General features: G+C 37.4%; 1 protein-coding gene across 2 annotated transcripts in view; it reads left to right on the forward strand.

Moving 5' to 3' along the window:
• Nucleotides 1-52: 52 nt before the first annotated feature.
• Nucleotides 53-12,990, forward strand: part of Znf182 (zinc finger protein 182) — a 45,230-nt gene continuing 32,292 nt past the window's right edge. The window contains exon 1 of one of the 2 annotated variants that reach the window (XM_052171236.1): nucleotides 53-103. In XM_052171236.1, the coding sequence (XP_052027196.1) occupies nucleotides 89-103 (15 nt within the window). In that variant the 5' untranslated portion in view covers nucleotides 53-88. Of the gene's footprint in view, nucleotides 104-11,777; nucleotides 12,171-12,990 lie in introns of those variants that run through there. The other variant, XM_052171235.1, reaches the window with a different exon arrangement.

Consider the following 12,990-nt stretch of genomic DNA (forward strand, 5'->3'; position numbering starts at 1 on the left):
TGCAAATCTAATGGTTTCTACTGTTAAATTCTACTCTACTCATTCCAGCTCAGCTTTCATACATTTGTTTTCTCAAGAAAAGCAGGAAATGGCCAAACCCCAGGTAAGTATGTGGTCTGTTTCTATATTTTATCATAAATGTAATGCAATATAGAGGCATCAGCACTGCAAAGTAGGAGACTATAAATTACAGGGATTGGTGAAAATGAAAAATAGCCAATTAAGTCAAGTTAGATAGTTGATGCATTGACAAAGTAAGGGTAATAGATGTTTCTTAACTTATGATGATGCTATATTCTGGAATTATGCCAATTCATAGTTGAAATTTCATTTAATACTCTTATCCCCACTAAACATCCTGGCAACATAGTATATTGTGTTGTGTATATGCCATAATGACATTGCTTACTGGGAGCTTTTGCTCAGTGCTGCTGCCTTATATCATGAAAGAATAGAGTATCAATTGTGTTTATCCCAGGAAAAGTAAAAATTTGAAGTATGGTTTCTATTTCAGCTCATATAATTTTTGCACCATTGTAAAGTAAAAAACAAAAACAAAACTTAATTATTTAGTTAAGATTATCTGCGAGTTTCCTGTTTGTTGTTGAACCATCTAGCAGCTATCTATATGGTAGTGTAACCAGTACCTTGGCTTGCCTTATTTCATTAGGATAGAGCATACCAAGGCTTCAGGGAAAACCAAGGTTTTCTGGAATTGTATTTTGGGGCATGTTTTTCGCTGGGTCTTCATGTAGAATTGTCTTCAGTGATAGACTGATAAAATGATTCCCTGATTTCCTGCAGTTATTTCTCACAAAATTCCCTAAAGAGAATAGAGACTTTGGGAATGAAATCCCTTCTCTTTCAAATGATTTTCCTTCAATCATTTCCTCAGTTGGATTTTCAATTCTTTTGAGTCCAAAAGACAAAATTCCCCAAGATATGTACAATTTACCATCTTTTTGTTCAGTGTTCAGTTTTTTGAATTACAATGAAATCTTGCTATTGTACAAGTTGATAAATGTTAAAACAAGTAGATTGATGTAACTAACTGTCCATAGTTTCATCTTCCCCAAAAGCTGTTTCATGCTGTTCTCTTATAGTGTCCCATCCTGTAAATGCAGGTAACTAAAGATCTATTCAGTGTCATTACAGTTCTGTGTTCTCAAGAATGTCGTATAAAATGGGGTCACATATTTATAACTTAGTTTGAAATTATATATTTGCTTTCAAGATTTTTGATTTACATAGTGTTTGAAGAATTTGTACATATAGTTCAAAGAATAATACAAAAAGAACCTGTATACCCATTATAACCTTCAGAACTATAGTACAGCATCACAGACAGGGTATTGATATTAATATGATCAAAATGTTGCATCACTTTAAGGTTTCCTCAAGGCTACATTCAATGCTCCCTAAACCCCCACTCCCACTCCAGATTTAGACTGCTGGAAACACCTATCTGTTCTCTTATTTTAGGAGTTTGGTTATTTCAAATGATATAAATGAAATCATCTAAGTAACAGATACTTAGGCTACACAAAACCCTGAACTCAATTCCCAACATTAAAAAATTTTTGGTGGTATCTACCTCTGTTCTGATTTTTAAAAAACATACAGCATAGTTGTATATATTTCCTGGACACTGTGGGAGGTAGTGTGTTTGTTATCTAGAGTCACCTGGGAAGAAGGAGGCTCAATTGAAGAAATGCCTCTGGCTGATTGGCCTTATGGATCATTTTCTTGATTAATGATTGATGTGAGAAATCCCAGCCCCCTATGGATGGTGCCACTCCTAGGCAGATGGTCCTAGGTTATATAAGAAAGCCAGGTGATAGGAAGCCACACAAAATGATGCTGTTTATATATTGAGGAATGCTTAGATATCACCCAACACATCTGGTACATCAAATACTTAATCCTTTCTAACTGATATATTCTATACTTTGGTATCTACCATTCTGCTCTCTACTACTATTGACGTTGATTTAGTACATGTAAGTGAGACTGTCCCAGGCTAGCAGTGAACTTGCTATGTAGTTTACTCTTGCCTCCCACGTGCTAGGTTTATAGGTGTTTGCTTGCCTGTGTCTTTTTTCTTAGAAGAATCTGTTGAGGTTCCTTGCTTGTTTTCAAGTAAAGTTCTTTGTTTGCTATTGAGTTCAGTTCCTTGTACTTTTTGGCTATTAACACCTTATCAGAAATAATGGTTTTTATTTTAAAACGATTTAAATACAAATATTTTCTCCCAATCCACAGGTTTGCTTCTTCATGCAGAAACTTTGTTTCACCTTTGTTTCCTTATGCAGAAGTTTTTTTTGTTGTTTAATCCTACTTACTTATTATTATTTCTGTTGTTGAGCCTTAGGGATCACATCCCAAACCAACTATTGCCCAGACTGATGCTCTGTTTTACTCGTGGGATTTTTAATTTTTTCTTAACATTTAAGGTCTTGATATATAACCTAGGTTGGCCAGAAACTAACTGTATAGTCCCTTTTTGCCAGAAACTCTTGATCCTCCTGCCTTTCTCGGCATGAGAGCTATACACCATCATGGACAGTTCCTTTGTTTTCATCTAGGAGTTGTCTATTTTGTTCTGTTGATTTGTGTATGTGTCTTCCACTAGGACTCCAGTACCTTCATTAATGGCGCGTTACAGTAAATCTTGAAATTAGATAGTGTGAAGTCTCTTAACTTTATTCTGCCTTGCCAAAATTGCTAACCTATGTGTGTTCCTTTCCTTTTGACTTTTTGCATAAATTTTAGGATGATCTTGCTTATATGTCTAAAAATATTTTGCTAGAACTGTGATTGAATTCAATAACATTGAATACAGTATACTTCTCCATTTATTTAGATCTTTGATCATGTTATATCGTTTTCAGATCCTATGTGTGTATTTTGTTCTGCTTAAGTTACCATGAGAAGATAGCGCAGTTGATAAAGGTATAGTTCAGACATCGATACCACAAAAATGATTAAAAAAAAAAAAAAAAGCAAGCTTCATGTTGGGTGGCTTAAACTATATAAACTTACCTTCTTATAGCTCTGGAAACTGTTAAGATCAGGTGCCAACAGGGCTGGTTTCTGGTACAGTGGCTTCTTGACTTGTTGGTGGCTACCTTTTTATGTGCTCTTATGTGTCCTTTCCTGTGTGTTTATCATATGGGAACAGGAGGGCAGAGAACTTGATTTGCTGTCCCTCCTCTTATGGACTCTTAACAGGTGAAGGTCCTACCCTTCCAACCTCATTTAACGTTACTATCTCCCTATTCTACACTCCCAAACCAAACCACATTGGGGATTAAGATTTAAATGTATATTTTAAAGGACACAGTGTCAGTTCATACTGATGTATCTTTTAATAGATTTATTAGCACGCACGTATTATATGTTGTCATGGATAGGATGTGTTTTGATCATTTTCACTCTCCTTTACACTTATATTTCTCACAATGTTCTTACTCTTCTCAGATTCTCAGATAGTATCCTTACTTTCATGTCTTTTTTGGGGGTTGGGGTCGCCCAATGAGTTTCATTATAATTGTTTACCGGAGCAGAGTTCAGAGATTATTTACTGAAACATTAAGAACACCTTACCAGTGGCTACCACACTGAAGAAAATGCCTCTCCTTCCCCCCCCCCCCCAGCCCAGCAACCATTACTGGCCTATAAATTCTTAGAATAAGGTCTCATTAGTTCCCTCCCCCTAGAAAACTATTAAAATATTCTCACTGAATAACCACAAGATTATGTCAGCAGATGCAGAAAAGTCTTTGAAAAATTCAAGAGAGGTTTATGACAAAAATCCTCAGAAAATTAGAAAAGGAAGAAATTTTCTGAACCCAATTTAAAAAGAAAAACTCTTTAAAATTTATAAAAAAAAAAAAAACATAAAATTGAGTGATACAAGTCCAGATTCAACCAAGGCCAACATGCTTGTTTTGCCTATTGCTACTAAACATTAGGCTGGGAAAGCGAGCCTGTCCAAATGTGCAGGAAAACAGAAATAAAAAGTATGACTGAAAAGAAAAACAAGTATGTCCATGTCAAGGAAAACATGATTAAGGCTACCTAAGGCCATTAAGGGTGCTCAGCAAAATCAAAAAATAGAAGGTCAACAGACAAAAATTAGTCACAGTTCTACAGACTTTTACAAACTGAGAGTGACTATTGGAAAATAAACATTTAAAAACAAAAACTATTACAGTCACATTAAAAATGAAATACACAGGGGCTGGACAGATGGCTCAGCGGTTAAGAGCACTGACTGCTCTTCCAAAGGTCCTGAGTTCAAATTCCAGCAACCACATAGTGGCTTACAGCCATCCGTAATGGGATCTGATGCCCTCTTCTGGGGTGTCTGAAGACAGTTACAGAGTACTCACATATAATGAACAAATATTTATTTAAATAAATAAATATTTAAAAAAATGAAATACACAGACACACACACACACATACACACAGTGTCTTAGAGTTTTACTGCTGAGAACAGACATCATGACCAAGAAAAGTCTTATTAAAGACAGCATTTAATTGGGGCTGAGGTTCAGTCCATTGTCATCAAGGTGGGAACATGGCAGCATCCAGGCAGGCATGGAGCAGGAGGAGCTGAGAGTTCAACATCTTCATCTGAAGGCTGGTAATGGAGGACTGACTTCCAGACAACTAGGGTGAGGGTCTTAAGCCCACACCCACAGTGACACACCTATACCAACAGGACCATACCTTCTAATAGTGCTACTCCCTGGGCAGGACATATACAAACGATGCATCACACACACACACACACACACACACGTATGTAAACATACACATATGTGTATATACATATAAAGGTTTTTTTCAGATTTCTTGTAGCCTCTCAATATCTATAATTTTATTTCTAATATTAGCAATTTATGACCCCACACTTTGTCGATCTTGCTAAGGCTCTAGAAAGTGTTTATCCTTTTAGATTTGTTAAGTTTTATGTGTATGAATACTTTGTATGCATGTATGTATGTGTACCATGTGCCTGCCTGGAGTTTACAGAGGTCAGAAGAAGGCATTAGATTCCAAGAATAGAGTCACAGGTGATTGTCAGCCGCCATATGGGAACTCAAATGAGGATCTCCTATGAGAACAGCAAGTGCTTAGAACCACTGAACTGTCTCTCCAGCCCATTATGATACTTTGAAAATAATCATCCTTTCTTTATTGATTTGTTTGTGTTGATTTAGTATTTTAAATTTCATTTGTTTCTGTTTTTTATTACTTCTTCAGTTTGTTTTGGGTTAATTTTCTTTTTTAACTCTCTTAAAGTATAAGTTTAGATTATTGATTTAAAATTTTTTTTCAAGAGTTGGCTGGTGAAGTGACTTAGTGGGTAAAGGCACTTGCTGCCAAGCCTGATACTTGAGTTCAGTTCCTGAGATTTTCATAAAGGAAAAAGAGGACCTACTCAAATAATATCTTGTTAAGTATAATTTTTCAAGGATACTTGTGTTACTAGAGTCTTTACTTAACCTAGTATCTATGAAGTCTGGATTTGAGCCCTAGCAGCAGATAAAACAAGATATAGTGGCATATACCTTTAACCCCAGTACTTGGGAAGTAGAAGCAGGAGGATCAGCAATTAAAGGCCAGCCTAGAATGTGTGAGATTCTATCTCCAAAAAAAAAAAAAAAAAAAAAAAAAACATTTTTTTCATTTAGTGCTGTAAGATTTCTTGTAAGCACATTAGCAGTATCTCATTAATTTTTATGTTTTCATTTTTGTTCAGTTCAAAATATTCTCTAATATTCTTTGTGGTTTTTACTTCATGTATTTTAACTGTCTTTTGTTATGTACATATCCTTCTGGAATGGTGATTGTTTTTTGAGTCAGGGTCTTGCCATGAAGCGCAGAATTTTTTTTTTTTTAGAAGAATAGTATTTAATTCCCAAGTATCTAGAAATTCTCCTTTTATCTTTCTACTACTGTTGTTTTTAAATTTCTTTCTGATCTGGTAACCTACTTAGTATGATCTCAGTTATTTTAAGTTAGTTAAAACTTGCTTTATGATAGTCTTTTTTGTTAATAAACCATATAGACTTTAAAAAGTCTGTTTTCTGTTTTAAGGGGAGTGTTCTATATGTCATTTACATATACTTAGTGGGTTATTTAATTTTATATCCGTGTTGCATTTTCTATTTATTGGTTCTGTCAGTTCCTAAGAAAGAAACATTGAGGTATCAAGTTTGCCTATTTCTCCTATCAGTTTCAGTTTTCAAATTGTGTGTGTGTGTGTGTGTGTGTTTATACATACGAATTCACATGTGTGTGTATCTATGTATGTATATGCATGTAGAGCCAGAAATCAACATCAGGTATTTTTCTTATGCCCTTCAGTGACAGACATCTCCCCAGCCCTGCTTCACACATTGTAAAGGTCTTTTGTTAGATACAAACACTTTCAGAGGTAGTATTGTTGTTGGTGTGCTTTTTTTGACAGGATTTACTATGTAACTTAGATTGTTTTCAACCCCCCTGTGTGCTTCAAGCAGGCCTTGAACTGATAGTCCTTTTGCCTTGGTTTTCCTAGCACTGAGATTATAGGAATGTACAACACTGATGTACAGGTTGTACAGTTACAAATGTACAATCAGTGTTGGCTTAGGACTGATAGGCTTTTTGGATTTTGGGTTTTATTTTTTGTTTTGTTTTGTAAATTGACCTTCTTATCCTTATATATTGTCAGCCGTTCTCCAAAGTGGTTCTACTCTCAGTGTCTAGTTTCTCACAGTTCTACTTTGGCTGTTATGAATATAGTTATTTCAGGTTTTTTGACTAGTATTTCAGTAATATGTCTTTTCCATCCTTTTTAAATTTTTTCCTTTACATATTTTATGTGTACAGGTGTTTTATCTGCACCTATGTCCATGTACCATGTCCATGCCTTGTGCCCATGGAGGCCAGAGTAAGGCATCAGATTTCTTAGAAGTGGAGTGACAAATGGTTGGGAATTGAAACCAGGTCCTCTAGAAGAGCAAGCTTCCCTCTTAACGGCTAAGCCATCTCAGCCATCTCTCCAGACCATCCGTTTTTTGTCAACATAGATTCTGTCTGTATGCAATCTTGGCTGGCTTCAAGCTCACTGTTTAGCCAGGCTGGCCTGAAACTCAAGATCCTCCTGTTTACAACTACCAAATGCTGAGATTTCAGGTATGCACCAATCACTTAGCTCATCCTTACTTTTTCTTGAAAGAAAATGTATGTTATGCTTTTTAGTGGGGTATTCTATATGTATCAGCAAATGGTTACTTGGTAATATCAGTTTGTTGGTTGGCTTGTATTGGTTTTGAGACAGTCTCACTATGTAGCTTCTGAAAGTAATTAGCTAGTATTAATTACATTTGAAGTGTGTTCTTGTAGCTAACATATGGTTGGGTTCATTAGTCTATTGGAGTGAGCTATCATCACAAAGTACCACAGACTAGATGCCTTAAACAATAAAGTTTCTCTTTTCACGGGTCTAGAATCCTAAGATCAAAGTCCTCTCTTCTCTGACTTATTGTTTGGTTGGGGCCTGCTTTCTATTTGCAGGTGGCCTACTCTTAATTCTCTCTATAAATGTCATATCTCCAAATATAGTATATGAATTGGGCTCTAATATATGAACTGGAGATCATAAAATTCAGTCCCCCCCCCCCCCCCCCCGGAAAAAGGGAAATCATTTGGAATGTAAACAAAGAATATAGAAAATAAAAATATTTAAAAAAAAAGAAATAGTTTTAATTTCAATATTCTGTTTTCCTTTATATTATTTCATATTTTGGAAAATCTACATTTGAGTGTTTTCACTCGTATTGTAATGTTTGTAGTTTTGTTATCTCACAATTATAATTCTATGGTGATACTAAAAAATAAAATAAAATAAAATAAAATTCAGTCCCTAATACTGGGTAATAGTTGTAATCCATTTGGAAATTTTCATTTAATTAATTGAAAAATAGTCTTTTCACTTTTATTGTTCATTCACTGCTCTTGTACCCATTTTATTTGATGGTGGTTCCTCATGCTGCCTTTAAAAAAATTAAACATTTGTTTTGTTTTGTGTTTTTATTACATACTTATTTATCTCTCTGTATTTGGTGAGAATTGAACCCAGAACCCTGGCATGATATCATACTTCACCACTGAGTATCTTGTATTTATCTTGTCTTGCTATGTAGCCCAGTGATTTCAATTTCATTAAGTTCATTATAACTTATTTCCCAACTCATGCATACTTGAAAGAAAATGTATGTTATGCTGTTTAGTGGGGTATTCTATATGTATCAGCAAAGGGTTAGTTGGTAGTACTAGTTTGTTTGTTTGGCTTGTATTGGTTTTGAGACAGTCTCACTATGTAGCTTCTGAATGGCCTTGAACTCACAGAGATCTGCCTGCTCTGCTTCCTGAGTTCTGGACTTAAAGTCCTATATTGATTTCTATCTACTGGTTCTTTCAGTTTCAGGCTGTTTTGGAACTTGATTGATATACAACCCAGGCTGGCCTCAAACTTGTGATCCTCCTAGCGCCTCTGCTTCCTAAGTAAAAGTGCCACCATGCTTTGCCCTTGATTATATTTTAGACTAAATTCATCTACAGAGTTTCTTTTGTGTTTACTCTAGAGATTACCATGTGTACTTAACTTTATAAAATATGATTAATGTTAATATTTTACCTCATTAGCTACATGTATGAACTTGTATAAGTTTCCTTACCTGGTCCCATTTCTGATTTGGTTGTTATATATCTACACACATCAAAAGTTACATTGGACACTCTTACAATGTCTTTGTCTCTGTTTGGTTTAGGGTGTTGTTGCTTTTATGTGAAGTTTCATTATATTTGTTCTCAGGTTCCAAATTCTTAGGTTCATTTGATCAACCTGCCTCAGACTTCTGAGTAGGTGGCACAGCCATGTGCTACTACATCTGTCTTTACATTGTTATAGTTATTGCTTTCAACATCTTCATATTTTACAGAATTGAAGAGAAATGACATTATTATCTTTATAAAAATGTCTGGTGTTCTTCCTTCACTTTTGATAATTCTGACTTCCTTCTGCAATCAGTTGTCTGTAAACTGCTTTTAGTAATTATTTTCAGATTAAGTCTGTTGGCAACGTATTTTTCCTTTATTATGAGTATCTTTATTTTACTTTTATTAATGAAGGAAATTTCCATAACATGAATTTTTCAGTGTGGGTTATCATTTTTTACATTTATTTATGTTTTTGTGTGTGCATACATTTGTGCAAGTGGAGGCCAGAAAACAACTTATAGAAGTCAGTTCTCTCCTTCCACTGTGGAGGCTTTGTGTAACTATCCTAGATTCCATGGCTGCTGTGTGTTCTGGTTTTGCAAGTGAAGCTTCTGTTGCTTGAGGTATGAGAAAAAGGATGGAAAAAAAAACAGGTGGATGAGCATTAAAGATTCCCTTCTTTTAAAGCCAAACAGGGAAGTCACTCTTAGAGATCTTTATCTATGTCCATACCATCTTTTTAGCTATGTTACCTTTATCCTGGGCCAGTGAATACCAGTGAAAAGTAGAAACTCATAATTTATTGAGTTCTGGCCTTTCCCTTAATCTTCCTGGTACTCTTTTCCTTTTTAGGTTTTTCTAACTGTTCTTTCTTGCCTTCTGTCCAGGTTTCATGTCTGTACTAAGAGGGGGATATGTTCACTCCATCTTACTTGGAAGCATGGATCCCAGAGTTACACAGCACTATGCTGCCCACTGCCCCTGGGAACATGCCTATGTATTCCAAGTGCGTACATAGATCACTGCTCTCAGCTGTTGTGTTGCTAAACTGCTAGGCACATGTTGGAAGCAGTGGGAGTATTGATATTGTCTCTTTCATGCTACTTTCAGTTGTAAGTGAGCCTAGGCATTTTTTTCTTTTAAAAAGATAGAAATCTTTGTTATGGAAGAACCCTACCAAAAAAATATCTAAACTACTCAGGAAGGCAAAAGTGAGGTGAATATCAAAAGCTATAATAGATTTTTAAAAAAAAAAAAAAATCACCCTCTAGAGAAGACTTCTCTTTGTGGTTAGTTAATATCTCCAGGGAAGTCTGGTCTTTATATATAACCTTCTTCATGGCTCTCTGCTTCCTCCCATTGTCCTCCTCTGTGTTTGTATCTACTCAGTCATCCTTCTGATCTCTTCATTGTTGCTCTTCCTGTTGTTCTACAAACAATCTTGTTAGATTGGGGTTTTTGTTTTGGTCTAACTGCCCGCAGTTACATCGAACTGGTTACCAGGTAACCTGGCGAGAGAAACATGGAGCCAAGACAAATAGGTTTTCTGATCAAGGCTCAAAGTTTAATGAAGGTCTCCAAATATATATAGGCTGGGGTGGGGGGTGGGGTGGGGGAGGGGTGGGAGGACCCTAAAGGCTGGAAACTCTCGCAGAACCGGTTCACTTGCTCTGCTCTGCAGGTGGCTAGTGTCAGGTAGTTAGTGCCTCTCAGGTAACTGCAGATCCTTGGAGAACAATGGGCTTCACCTTAGTCTGAGCGCTCCATCCTAAGGAGGATTATAGCCAGCGCAGGAATTCCTGCTTGAAGGCTGGGAGAGGAACTTCACCTTGGTCAATGTCAAGTTCCTGCCAGGTGGCATGGCCCCCAATATGGCTCTCTACATTTTGATTTTAGATAGAGGTCTCACCATGTTTCCTGGGCTGGCCTTTAAACTCTTAGACTAAGTTATCTTTCTATGCTAGCCTTCCAAGTTGCTAAAATCACAGTATGTTCTCCCAGGCCTGGCTGTGGCATGTTTTTTAACCATAGGTCTTCTGGTAGCATTTTTTAGTTTAGTTTTTTTTTTTTTCCATCGGAGAATATCTTAATTTTCTGTTCTGAAGAATAACAGTTTGTGGTTGAAACATAGTTTCTTTTAGCATTTGAAAAGGGCTACTTCTTTCTGATCTCCTTATATGAGAAATCTATCATTTAAATCCTGCCCATATATATATATATATAATGCACTCTTTTTGTCTGGCTGCTTTCAAAATTTTTCATCTTCCTTCCTTCCTTCCTTCCTTCCTTCCTTCCTTCCTTCCTTCCTTCCTTCCTTCCTTCCTTCCTTCCTTCCTTCCCTCTTTCCTTCCTTCCCTCTTTCCTTCCTTTCTTACATTTTTGCTTCTTTTTTCCTATTAATTTATTTATTGATTTTACAACCTCATCATAACTCTCCCCTTCTCCAGTTCCTCTCTTACACAGACCTCAATTCCCTCCTCCCCTTCTCCTATGAGAAGGGGGAGCACCCCCCCCCCATGTATCACTTCACCCTGTCACATGAAGTCACCGCAGGTCTAGGTGATTCCTCTCCCATGGAGGCCAGACAAGATAGCTAGCTCAGGGGAATGGGGTCCACCAGCAGGCAACAGAATCAGGGAAAACCCCTTCTCTAGTTGTTGGGGGACTTTTATGAAGACCAAGCTGCACATCTGCTTCATATGTGCAGGGAGTGGGGGTTAGGTCCAGCCCAGGCTTGCTCTTGGTTACTGGTTCAGTCTCTGAGAGCCCCAACAGTCCAAATTAGTTGATTCTGTTGGTTTCTCAGGAACCTCCCGGCCTGGAGGAGGTAGTGGCAGGGACACAGAATAGGACTCTGGTGATGGCTTTAAAGTCTGAGGGTCTCAGGGCTTTCTAGTTCTCTAATTGTACTGAAATACTGACGATAACTTCTAAAAACTTTCTTGCTCTTTCTGAGAGTAAAAAATTGTTGGTTTAGGTGATTAACACCTATAACCTAACAGCAGAGGATTAAACAATGTGGCCCTTGTTCTCTATCAGCAGGAACTGCTGGGCTCTTTTAGCCTGCTGGTCTGAAGTCACAGGAAGAAAATGAGATACTTACAGAAGTAGATATAGAGTTTATTGCTAATTTGTAAAAAGTTTCCTATGAAAGCTAAGGGGGAAAGCAGAAAGACCTAAGCAGAGAAAGGGAAAAAATCTTATTCTCTTTCCTTTGTCTTCAGTACTTATACATCTTTCAGAATACATGATCACATGTTACAGAGTTCATCACAAGTTCACTCAAAAGCTTTTGGACCTTGGATGCAAACTCCACAGCCAGGCCCACAATACCCAGAGGAAGCTCCACTCCCAAGCATTCTAACATGCCCAGGATCCCAGGATTAGAGGTGAGGAGGATACAACATCTGTCTGAGCACCAGGAGTAACTGGAGGCAGCAGGATCCAGAGACCTGGGAACCCCACCTGACCAGTAGCACTGGTTACTTCCAGTCTGGGCCAGTGCCCTGAGCAGACTTTGGCCACAAACTACACAGCCAGTCCCACATCACCCAGAGGAAGCTCCACTCCCAGATGTTTTAACACACACAGGATCACAGGATCACAGGAGCTTGGTCATACCAGGATATCAGGGTCCCAGAGGCAGCTTGACTTCCAGGAGCTTGGACACACACACACACACAGGATCACAGAATCACAGGATCACAGAGACACATTGACTCGGAGGAATTCTGACACAACTGGCATCACAGGAAGGACAGGCTCCAGTCAGATATAATGAGGGCAGGTAGCACTAGAGATAAGCAGATGGCAGGAGGCAAGCATAAGAACATAAGCAACAGAAACCAAGGTTACTTGGCATCACCAGAACCTAGTTCTTCCATCATAGCAAATCCTGGATACACCAACACACCAGAAAAGCAAGGTATGAATCTAAAATCACTTTTCATGATGATGATAGAGGGCATTAAGAAGGTCATAAATAACTCCCTTAAAGAAATACAGGAGAACACAGGTGAGCACATAGATGTCCTTAAAGAGGTAACACAAAAATCCCTCAAAGAATTGCAGGAAAACACAACCAAACAGATGAAGGAATTGAACAAGACCATCTAAAAGTGGAAATAGAAACTATAAAGAAATCACCAAGGGAGACAACCCTGGAGATAGAAAACCTAGGAAGGAGATCAGGAGTCATAGATATAAGCG

This window comes from Apodemus sylvaticus, chromosome X (assembly GCF_947179515.1).
Source record: "Apodemus sylvaticus chromosome X, mApoSyl1.1, whole genome shotgun sequence".
Lineage (NCBI taxonomy): Eukaryota > Metazoa > Chordata > Mammalia > Rodentia > Muridae > Apodemus > Apodemus sylvaticus.